General features: G+C 36.2%; 2 protein-coding genes across 2 annotated transcripts in view; one reads left to right on the forward strand and one right to left on the reverse strand.

Annotated features, from left to right (window-relative positions):
- Nucleotides 1-994, forward strand: part of LOC135797956 (uncharacterized) — a 2,456-nt gene extending 1,462 nt beyond the window's left edge. Inside the window, exons 4-6 of the mRNA XM_065310562.1 lie at nucleotides 18-421; nucleotides 489-654; nucleotides 713-994. Coding sequence (XP_065166634.1) covers nucleotides 18-387 — 370 coding nt within the window. The 3' untranslated portion in view covers nucleotides 388-421; nucleotides 489-654; nucleotides 713-994. The remainder of the gene's footprint in view (nucleotides 1-17; nucleotides 422-488; nucleotides 655-712) is intronic.
- On the reverse strand, nucleotides 945-12,616 carry LOC135798289 (A disintegrin and metalloproteinase with thrombospondin motifs adt-1-like). Its single transcript, XM_065311085.1, is given in 12 exon segments — nucleotides 945-1,382; nucleotides 1,472-2,133; nucleotides 2,193-2,598; nucleotides 2,664-2,806; nucleotides 2,913-3,019; nucleotides 3,082-3,216; nucleotides 3,273-3,378; nucleotides 3,434-3,458; nucleotides 3,461-4,048; nucleotides 4,269-4,519; nucleotides 8,043-8,100; nucleotides 12,181-12,616. Coding segments are annotated over 12 exon segments (2,919 nt in total). The 5' UTR covers nucleotides 12,295-12,616; the 3' UTR covers nucleotides 945-1,058.

Raw genomic sequence — 12,616 nt, forward strand, 5'->3', positions numbered from 1 at the left:
TTACTATTATGTTTTAGTGCGAAAATTAAGTGTTTTATAGATCTGGAAAGCAAACTTGATGATTTATTGCAATTTCAACACTTAACTTTAGAATTATTTGCATGTGAAGTGGAAACATTTGATCAACTGGATCATTTTGTACTAGAAATCAAGGAATATGTATTAAAGGAGTTGAAACATTGTGAAACACGGATGGAAGACATGCAGTTGATTGTTGATGATTACAAGCTGTATCAGCAGAAACCAATTGAAGAAAAGTGGCATACGCTTGGATTAATCTTGAAATTAATCGAAGCAGAGACAGATATTGATCTTACAGAGGCGTTACTGGTGATTAGAGCCTTTGAGGATAAGTGTGTTGATATAAAAGGAAGATGTTCATTGTAGATGTTGATTTCATGGCTAAAGAATTACAAAAAGTGTTAGTATTTGTATCTGCTAGCAATTTTTCGTGTTTTACTAGTGTTTTACTGTTTTTGTTCTTTTAGGGAGACGAATAACAAGGTATTGCATACATTCCTAAGCAACAAAGCAACTGGTAAACCTACAGTGATTCCAAGTAATGTTTACGGCGCATTGCGGCAGGTTTCAGACTTTATTGCATTTCAATGCAAGATTATCAGACATGATCGAGAAAAACCAAGAGAAACCAAGGTAAATCATGTTTATCATTATAATTTTCATCTTTTTAATACTATTATATCTATTGTAGCGTAAATTGGAAGCCAACAAATGGTTGAAGCTCCGCCGTCAACTCTGGATGTATTTCCTCCGCAAACCGGAAAAGATGGAACAAATCCTCGATGAAATTGAGCGTTACGTCCACGTAAAACGTTCTGCCTTCCTCACATCATAAAAATCTGATGATTTTATTGTTATATTATACAATTCGTGGCGATTGTTTATTTATAATGTTGCATAAATTATTTACATCAAATTACGAATTATGTGACGTCCGCACAAATTTATTAAATATATTAGATGCTTTATATTAGATTATGTTCATTTTAATGTTAATTGGCAGTATATATTTACTTACTTGCTCTACTTACTGAAAGTTATGTATAGTTGGTTGTATAATAGTCGTAGACTGGATAATTATCGCGATTTTCGTATTTTGCATCCGTGGAGGACCCAGACACCTCTGGATCTAGATTTATATGTATTGGGTTGTTGTAGTCGACTTGGAAATGACTGCCGGGGTTTTGCGGGACTTGACCGAGAATTGTTTTGTTTAGTTTCTCCACCAGATCGTCTAACTCGGTTTGGAATAGGGTAGCTGTGACTTTGGTTGCGTTCTTATACAAAGAACGTTTATTACGTGAGAGTAAAGGGAGTGTGAACTCTGATTGGGATTCCGGAGTGTCATCATTGCCAAATTCCTGAAAAGGAGAAAAGTTTGGTTAGAATTTTTGACACCAGAGGGCGTACAGTAACCTATAAATGTTAGGAAGATCCACTGAAAGCTTACCAAACACTTTCCGCTAATACAATAAGCCTTCTTATCCGCCAAACCCCTGGAACAGTCCGTACCAAATGGAAACCACCCCTCCTCACCATTGACTAAGTAAAACCTGTGCGCAATAGATTCGTCCTGACAAGCGACGCGACAAGGCCGATCCGGGTCCTCCAAAGCCGGTGATATTTGCATGCCAAGACCGGAAAGTCGCCGCACACGCTCCTTGTACTTGGAGCACACAACCGACGCGTGTTGAAATGGCGTCTTCATTCGATTACAGCCATATTGTTCAGGTTGGCAAAGCTGGATGCTAGACTTGTGTTGATTGGCTTTGTTTACAACCAATCGGATACCGCTGCCTGGAGCAATACAGTTGAAATGGCACGCACTGGCGCTATTCCATTGAATCGGAGGATTGTCCCTGCGACGTAAACCAGTGCGGTAACCCACTTCGTTATCATCGCGTTCACCAGGACACAGTTCGGGCATCTGTGCATGCTGTGCCTCGTCGTACGGATCACAGCCAAAGTCCTCACAGCGGCCGTTGATACAATAACTGGCTGTGGAGTATTTATTACGGCGGGTTTGACATACAGTGCCATCTGGGAAGGTCCAGCCGCGGCTTTTTGTGCCGCCATTTCGTTTTTGACACCAGACCACACAAGCTTCTTCAGCTGAGAAAGAAAAACAACTTAAAATTTGTTTAATACTTTATAAAATAACTTAAACTTACGATCTGAACTTATACGTTGGACACCTCCTCCTGTAAGATCTTTATCCACTTCTTTTGCGCGTGAACAGATCTGGTCTGCGAACTCTCTCACAGTTAATCTGGGTACATTCAGACATTGCTGAGCGTGACATGCTTGATATCGTCTCTCAATACCATCACATCCGGATCCGCCGCCTTGTGGATGCGGATTATTACACATTCGGCTGGTTTCCATGATTCCGGTACTTCCGGAACGCAAGCGTCCTTCTTCCCCGAATAGGCAACCAGATGCACAGTCTGTGAACGCACGCCAATTGCTCCACCCGCCATCTATGCTTTCCAAACGCGCTGAGGAGGCTGCTTGAATTGTATTGTAAACTGAATTTGCTGATGTTCCCTTCAGGACACATCTACCACCTCTACACCACTAATAATATTAATAATATTAATATTTATTTAAATGTTTGTGTTTTGTAATACTTTGAAACTTACTAGGTTATGTCCACAGCGTGTACCTTCCAGCGCCGGATGTGATGTCCACGTGTATCGCTCGCGTTCACAATGCAGATCCCTGCAGACGTCGTCCAGTGGCTGCTGTGACGAATGACGACTTCCTCGGCCGTACTTCAACATACCTGCAATGCAATCAAAGAAGTGTTTGAGCAACTGTGGAATCAATCGTGCGAAAAACCGTTTGCGACATAAAGGAAACCGGAAGTTGGGCAAATATTGGAAACTCACACTGCTGATCGGAATCGAAGCGTTCGCCAGGAAGTGCACCTTCGGCCCGATGGTCCAATTGCCCAGCGGAACTTCCGTGATCGAGCAAACAGCGTGACTGAGGCGTGCTACATTATTTTTAAAACAAAAATATAAGTCAAAGTGTAAAATTGCATATTTGGTTGCCTACTCTAGGAATTTCTGTAGATATCGTCGACTACAAGATGACCAGGTAATCTTTCCACTTCCCAGCGTCGGAGACATTATATAACTACTTGGATCACAATCGTTATCAGCCAGGGGACCATCATGACGCATTCCTAAACTAAAAATCAAAAAATTCATAGTTTCCAACGCTCCAAAGTGATTTTTAATACTTACTTGTGTCCTATTTCATGAGCTACAACATAAACGCTCTCAAAATGTCTGCCTTCGTTCACTGTACAGCTACTCGTCGCTGTGCACATACCAGCAACAGGCGCTAAACCTAAACATCACACCAAATCAATACCTAACCTCAAATTTATGCTATAAATGCATACCGACAACTTGACTGGATATCTTCCCATGTTTTCCCTCACATATAAATCTAATCCGGTGAGTATCAAAGCATGGTCCCAATGTTGTGGTTCCCTATCCCCAGCGGGATTCTTCGTCCTTTGCCAATTACAAAAATTTGACAGATATCTGTCAATATCCGGCGGTCTTGACAACCCTGGTGTTTCTTCTTTGAGTATCTCAAGTCTTTTCAGTAGAAAATTCACAGGTCTGCCTAAACTAGGATCATGATACAATAATTGCACAGCGTTGATCATTGCCAATACAAATCGAATCAATTCCCGTTCGGTATCAATCGGAAAATTGCTTTTCATATGCTCGAAAAGATCCCGGTCGACAAACACGGCTGTTTCTACAAACACAGGACTATCCGGTGGGAATAAATCACGTTTGCTTCGTGAATGTAATGTAAACTTTTTTCGTTTACGCTTCTTGTGTGCGTAATCTGTGTCGCTGGTGTGCAAGCACGCCTGGTCGCCATTTTGTGCGACTCCATCTTGTTTGCTTCTTACTATCACATGAGTATGATACAATTTTGTGTATTTAGCTGGGATTGGTTGAATGTGGTAGAAATCTTCGTCGATATTTATTACTCCACGCTGGAAATGTATTCATCATTAGGAGTGAAACTTTTAATTGCAAACAGAAAATGGGAAAAGATCTTCAGGTGCTTTTATAATTGATTTGAAGATTTATTGCGCTTAAACAAAAGAAAGTTGCGCACAATTGAATCTAAGCAGTGCTAATTGAGACAATTGATTCGTTATTACGATAGCAACTTTCTAAGCGTATAAATAAAAGATGTGTGCGAATACTTACGACGCCATCACAGATGCTCAACGCGGCGTTTTCATTCCGAAAATGACACTCGCCATCTTGTGCGGTGTGTTGCATAACTCTGGAGCCATTACTAAAGGTTTCTATGAGTCGAAAATCGCTGGAGAATAAATTCGGGCTGGGTTTTAATAAGATTGTGAATGTTTTATTCCATTTCGGTGCGTGGAAATCCAAGCGATGATCGATGTTTGATAGTTTCGTAAATTTAGGGTGGATTATATCATAAACTATATCTGAAATAAAAAAATAAAAATTTTACTAAAGTTTTACTAAAATTGGTTTGTCATTTAAGCGGAAGTACCGTTACCACCGGAGAAACGAAGGTTAATTATTTTTATTTCGCGTATTTGAGAAGCCATCAAAATGTATTACACTTTAGTAGAAATGTTGAATTTAGAAAATTTTGGTAGTCACTGGCGTAGCCCATCGACCGGCAAGATCCGGTGAGACGGATGCGGGATGCGCGAAAGAGTTTTCAATGTTAGTTTTAGTTACGGTTTTGTTGCGCGGATACGCCGCACGCGTTTCGCGCTTTTGTTCCGAAAAAGTTGCCGTTGCTTTCAATTTGCATACGAGTACTGTACACGCGAATTCGGAAATAAAATTTAATTAGGTCTTAAATTAATAGAAATACCATGGAAACATGGAATGTATGTTTGCTTTTATACTTTTAGTGACAATTATGTCAATAGTTTTATAAGGTTCGTTAAGTAATGCAATTTTCCATTTGGTTTAATTTCTAGCTGTGCCAATGCACCGTGTGACAACTTAAACAGTTATCTTCTTCATTTTTTTTTCTTATTTTCTGCGTAATTGTGACAATTTTACGCTATTATTACGTACTAGCTTTAACCCGCGGCTTCGCTCGCGAATATCTAAAATATTGAAGTTGCTTCCGTACGCGTCTGTAGTCACAGAAGAAGTAACAATGAAGTAGAATGGCGGGAAGTTTAAAATGGCTGAAAGTATAGTCTATGGAAGTATAGTGTACAGTCTCCATAGTGTAGTCAATTGGATTTGATGTTGACGTAGCTGTCGGTAATACAGTGTGATAATACAGTGTGATGGTACTATAGAACTTAGGTTTGAGCTTCATTGCTGGAATGCTAGATGTCGTTAAAGTTGTCAAATAGCCAGATGCAGAGGTATTATTGGCTAAACTATTTCTTTATTTTATTTCAAAAATAATTCTTTTTATTAAATAAAAAGTAGCCTATAACCATTCGGGGACCACTAAGAATATGTGTACAAATTTACATGATGATCGGTTAAGTAGTTTTTGCGTGAAAGTGTAACAAACATCAGGACTTTTGCATTTATAATATTAGTAGGGACTATTACGAGTAGCACACAAGTTTTTGAATGAAATAGAATAGAAATGATGGATTTATTTCCTTTAATATAGAATTGTTTATATAAAGTAAATAAAAGTGCATTTGCAAATGAATAGTATCTCTACTTCCGCGTTAACCGGCAATGGCAATGAGAGCAATGGAGGTGTAATTAGTAAAAATGAAACGCCGAAAATATTGTTACTTTTATACTCGTACAGTTAGTTCTGCTCCAAAAAGTGGAGAAGCAAAACAATGAAAGAGTAAATAAGTTTGGTTAAACACAATAAAAAATAAACTGAAATAAATCTAATGTTTTGAGCTTAAATTGATGTTTAAACATTTTTGTAATTAATTACAAGCATTGTACTTTCATACGAGAACATTAAAATGCAAATGAAGTGGAGGATGTGACACATATAAATTTTATTATTTAAGTAAACCAACATTACGCGAATAAACGATAAACTAAATTTAGTTGATTAAGTCTGTGTAATGACGAAAAATATTTTCATTTTTACAAGTAAAGAGTAACTGGTTACATCATCGTTATACTTTTTATGTAAGACATAATTTTGATCCGACTCAACACCTCAACAAAATACACATGTAAATTATAATCTTGTGAATTACGCATTCTGATTGTGAGTTATTTATTTCAATGTAGAGTCACGAGAAGAACAACTAGGAAGACACGAGAATTCGTAATAATAAAACATTCTATTTCTTATAGAATTATAATTGCGATACAATCGAATTTCACGCGGAACTTTAATTATAATAAAACAATATATTATTAACAACAGATGAAAGGAAAATGTAAGCATATTGTTGCATCAACTGCATACTACAACTAGAAAATTTCTTATAAGTTTAGGTTTTATTATGTTTTTCTACTTCCACTTTTAAAGCGGTTTTGAGACATAAAAAGTGGTACTTTATACACGGATAGGCAAGGTCGTGACTAAAGTACTTTAATCACCGGCTTTAGTCACGGGGTGGAGCTTGCGCCTGCGCATTTGCCTACGGTGCAATAGAAGACCATAACAAACCGAGCGAATTTCAAAGATTAAAAATAAAAAAATTCAAATTAATTGAGATTAAATTTTATTCGTTGTTATTTTTATTCCTTAGCGTGCGTTGAACCTGTGTGCAATTTTCGTGTGTGTGCAATTTGCTACTCGCTGATTTCTTCTACTCAAAGTAATGTTATTTCACGAGTCTTAATTAAACATATTACCAACATTATTCTATGAGTATGAGTTAACGTGGTTAATTCGACATGAACGCACACGACGAGACATTGAACTTTAAACCATCAAATTAATTATTAAATAAAATCTTAAAACATTTTCGATGTACGAGTAATTTCAGTGTAATATTGTAGATTTCTGTACGAAAGACAAACAATACCTTATTAAAATTATATAAAAATTGCACATTGCCACACGCTGGATGTGAGTTTTTATTTTCGTGAGCGCGTTCGGTACAATTTTAGCACCTTTGAGGCTTTGAATGAGAACATTTGCGTTTTGCAACAGCAATTGTTCATAAGCATGAAATTTTCAAATGAGACTTGCACATATGTACCACATTTTTTTATTTGGATACTAGCTTTTGCCCGCGGTAGTGTTTAATAAAAATGTAATTTGTTGCTACTCTCTTGTTCTAGACATAGTATGTGTCAATTCTATCAATAAGATTCACAATTTTATTTTATCAAAATTAATTATATAAAGAATAGCTCATAATGCACTTCAGCGCGCCATCTATGATTCAACTATTTAACTATAACTATGATTGAATCTCAATGAATCTTATATCCTATATAAAAACGCTGTTTTTTCGAATTTTTCTCGCTGTAAAAACCATCCTTGGACTTTAACAAACATTTTGAAACAAGAATTACCCAAAATGGTGAAAGCGTTCTTGAGTTATGCGCTTACCAACAGACTTTTACGATTTAATTTTATATTATAGACTAGCTGTAGCCCGCGACTTCGTTCCGGCAGTGTTTAATAAAAATGTAATTCGTTTTTACTCTCTTGTTCTAGACATACACGTTGTGAGAGTCAATTCTATCAATAAGATTAGCAATTTTAATTTAAAGAAATTATGCATATAAAGTTTTGTCAATAATGCACTTCAGCGCGCCATCTCGAATTCAACTATTTAACTATAACTATAATTGAATCTCAATGTCAAATTTTATTCTATAGAAAAGAGCTGTTTTGAAGATTTTCCCGGCAATTATTCGAATTTTTCTCACCTTTTAAACCTTCCCTAGACCTCCACGAATAATTCAAGACCAAGATAAGATAAATCCGTTCAGCCGTTCTCGAGTTTTAGCGAGACTAACGAACAGCAATTCATTTTTATATATATATATAGATTAATAGAATAATAATAAAAATTAAATTCTTACCTTTCTGTCCCCCAGGAATATCACTCATGAACTGTCGCCATTCTTCGTCCGAAAATATCTGTAAATCAAGGAAACATATGTTAGTAATGTCACACATGTCACACCACATTACCCGCTGGCATTTTCCGACAATGCAACAACAAACAGCTTGCAATTAGGTTTTCATCATCAACTTATTGTTTTCATCATCCACGCTTTTCTAAAAACTCATTTCCGCTGTTTGCAAATAAAATAAAATTAGAATAAACTATGTGGGCGTACGATAATCTATGCATCATAAATATTAATCGCGAAAGAAAGTCTTTACGTCTTCACATCTTAAACTTGAGATTCCGAAGACCTATTAACCTTTTTTCGCCGACGCTGGAAAATAGTCCAAAACAGAAAACGAAGTTAAAATAAGTATATCGCACTCGAAGAATGCGCGCAGATCGAATCGAGCAGATAAAAGCGAACAATGCAAGATGATGAGCCACTGGTGAAACCGGCGCACAAAGAAACGCCAACTTTCTTAAATTCATTAATATTTTTATGCACGTTAAATTAATTTATTTTCGTTTTGAGTTCATTTCTGGTGTCATTGATGGCGTGCGTATTCAGGCATCAGGCAGTGAGCGAATGATTGCGCTTTTATGGGACAGTGTCATAAACATACGTTGCGCGACGCATCGATGCAGAACACGCCGGCGATTATTTTATTTCGAATGTGATGCGCTACGCTTGCTTTTGAATTTGTAGTATGCTGGCATCATGATATCTACGCCCGTGTGCGTGCGCACGCAAATTGTAATTTTCGCGCCTGAAGGAGTCGCACGACATTGTTAATCATATGCAATCAAAAAACCAACTGTATGTGATACGCACAAAATGAATATTTTAGGCTTTAAAAAAGTTGTTTTTGGTGGTTTTCATTTTTAGATGGGGTTAATGTAAGGTTATGTTCATTTTGTAGCGTTGTAACTCTTGTTCCACGGCCGCCATCTTGTAAAAAGTGATGTGTATGGTTTTTAGGTTATATTGGACGAAGTATTAGTCCTAGAGAAATTTTTTAAAGACATTATTTATAGGAAATTAAATTCTCTATGTGTTTTCGTTTTATTTTTAGTCGTACAACCAAAACTGATGAAGTTATTTAACTTTTTCTTTTCACAAACTTCAAAACTATTTTCCACACCCTTCAAGTTAAATTTTAACAACAAAAACTACCCTATGTTATTCTCCTAGGTCCAAACCATCCCCTCACCAAAATTTATTAAAATTGTTTGAGTAGTTCTCATGTAGCAGTGACACTAACATACATACGAGTACAACACATCCACAGTTATAATATACGAGTATTATAACATAGGATTATGATATTATAGTTAAATCAATTTAATTGCCGACGTACACCGCTCAATTAGCAATAAACTGCAACACGCTCCGTTTTGTAATTAATTATTTGCGCCCGCATGCAAACAGCGTGCACTATCACTAATTGAATAATTTATGAGTGTGGAACTCGCTCGATGTTCGCGCGCGTTAAAATTTCATCGCCAGCTGATGCGTTCGATTTTCAATGGTTTGAACTTCGTGATAGATTAACCCAAATCGCTCCTTTCTCTTAAATTCTCCGACGCTCTGACTCTGACTAAATTCGTGAACAGTGTTCGACATTCTCGTTAATCATTCAATCACGGGCATCTCTCGACTCGTGCCATCCGATTAACACCAGAACATCACACGCTGTGGGCCTGTAGCAGCACAGCACAGATTGAGTGCGTGTTGGGTCACGTATTTTGATTGGACTAATTAGACTCATTTGGTGTCATCATAAAAAGAAGTTTTATTTGAGTATTGAGTATTGAATTGGTAACAAATTGTATTCATAACGGTTTGTAATTTTTTTTCTACTGAAAAATTGTACTTTAGACACGGGTGTGACTAAAGTACTTTAGTCACGGGGTGGAGTATGCGCATGCGCAGTTGCCTACGGTATTAAAGTGGAAATAAAGTGAAAGTAAAAGAATAGCGTAAGTTTTACGTGGCTAAACGTGGTTAAAGTGCCACTTAGCACACTGGATCCTTAATATACTATTATTTCCATATTTTAAAGCAAAATTCTTCTTCAATCCTAATTTTTTATATGTGATTCATGTTCCCTAGTTGATTTTCCAGCATTTTATCCAACCACTCCTCTAAATGTTCATTTTCTCGACGATTCTTTGGGATTTGCGCATCCTGCGATGCTGTAACCGTGTAACACCGTAACGGCTTGACGAGTTTGCGAAACACAACTTCCATGCAAGGCAAACCGAACCAAACCAAACCACATCCCAGCCGCATGCAGTTCTCAAAACACACGCAAACGGAATTAAAAGAAGCGTTAAGAAACGAATTTCGTTCAGAAACAAGAACAGGACGCGCGCGCTGTGTTCTTCTTGTGGTTGTTGTCGATGGTGAGCACGTGCGCGCTATAATTCCGTAACTTAACAGCACCGCGACGACCGGGTCGCGACTAATTGCTGTGGAGTTCTTCACGCTCCGCACGGAAATGCGCTAACTAACGAACAATGAGTTATGAGATGTCGCGCTTTTGCGCATGCAAATTACGCGCCTGTTCTTAATTTAGAAACATTTTTTCTGCCGAAAAATTTGGTAAAAAGCGTGACTGAGGAAAAACTTTCAATTTTAAGTTTCACATTCTTTTAATTTAAAAATAGAAAATAATCGTGTATTTAAATGATGATGGCGTAATAATCTTATACTTTGTGTGTCCTTTAACGTTCGATTAAACCGAATAACACAAAATTACAAGTTTCGTAAAAAATTCTCGTTTTTTCTTTGCATATTGTTTGTTTTATTCGTTCAACAATAGAAATTCAATTCTCAAGTTCTTAAAATATCATAGCTATTGCGTAATGTTGTTCTTCATCTCAAAAGAGCGATTTGGCGAGATATAATTATCTCGTTTTTCACATTTGTTATTAATTGCGGTGGCGAACCTTCGTTTCGGCTCGGTAATGGCAATTAGATAAATGGATAAATGCACGGTACGAAAATTATTATTTCATTTATTTCCAGCATCATCCGGCGCGGCGGACGCTCGGATGGACGTGGACGACCATCATGGCCGAATCATTGTCAATTCAGGGAGCTGTAGTTTATTTTAATGGAACATTTATTTATTGTAGCAGGTAATAATGTAAAAAATAAAAATATAATTTAAGTTGCGAGTTGTGCGATGTTTAGAAATAATTTTTAGGATTTTTTGAAGAATTTTTATGTTTTTTGCGTTTTTAAAATGTTGTTTTGATGGAATTTTAGTTGATTTTTAAATAAAACTAAGAATTTTATAAGTTTTCTTCAGAAAATTATATTTTTTGTGTTTTAACATGTTTTTTCGTTGATTTTTAAGTAAAAAACAGAATTTTCGGTAATTTTTCACTAAAAAATTCAATTTTTTACGTGTTTAAACAATTATTTCATTGAAAAATTAAATAATTATTAAGTAAAACAATAATTTTATAAATTTATCTCTCAAAAATATTTTTTTCGTGTTTTTAAAATGTTTTTTCTTTGATTTTTCAGTAAAAAAAACTAGGTTTTCTTTAATTTTTCACCAAAAACTTATATTTTCCAGGTGTCTAAACAATTATTTCATTAAAATATTAATTAATTATTAAGTAAAACAATAATTTCATAAATTTTCATCTAAAAAATATTTTTGTCGGGTTTTTAAAGTGTTTTTTCTTTGATTTTTTAAGCAAAAAAACATAATTTTTACTTTTTTTAGACACAAATATATTTTCCGCATATTTTTCCATCAAAATATCAATTAATCTCTCAATAAAAACGAGAATAAAATTTACAAAATTAACGGAAACGATTTGTGTGTGCAGCGAATTCAAGTATTGTTCGCATCTGGTTATGTATCGCACAGAAAAATTAGAAACCGAGCTCATTTTTATGCCCGCTACACTGATGATGACAATAAAAAATAAAAACTAAAATAGAATCCAAGCGAGTTCATAAATCTTCTCAAATTAAAAACACTTTGAACACTCTCGAGGACACGAAACATTGTTATTCGTTACACGCCAGTGGCAACAAAAATTAATCGCTTATTAATTACCAGAAGTAATTAGCGCGAATTTACCTGCTCTTTAAATCTCGACGCAGGTTCGGTATCATCATCAACCTCAACGGCATAAACGCCGAAATAGAAACTGATTGCGGTGACTATCGTGAGCCACCTAGATGGCGCCCGCATCGCAGCTGATAACACGCGCACACGTGGCCGAACAACGATGATACTTTGTGATGTGAACGATGATGATGAACAGATTGCACCACGGACATAATTAGAACATTACAAAATTAGACTTGGAATTTTTATCAACTTTGTTTGCATTTTTTGTTTTGGATTTGGTTTTGGTTTACACTTTAGTTTAGTTTAGTTTAATAATATTGTAATAATTTATTGATGTCTGTTTGAGTTTTATTTTGCGTTGGTGTGGAGCGTGCACATCGCGAGTTACTGTTAACTTAGTTGTTGTTAACAACAAGAGCGACTATCACCGACACCGGCGGAT

The sequence above is a fragment of the Atheta coriaria genome, unplaced genomic scaffold, assembly GCF_025399875.1.
Source record: "Atheta coriaria isolate IRGN ID8LTWV9N9 unplaced genomic scaffold, Caltech_Dcor_3.1 hic_scaffold_9_pilon, whole genome shotgun sequence".
NCBI classification, from domain to species: Eukaryota; Metazoa; Arthropoda; class Insecta; order Coleoptera; family Staphylinidae; genus Dalotia; species Dalotia coriaria.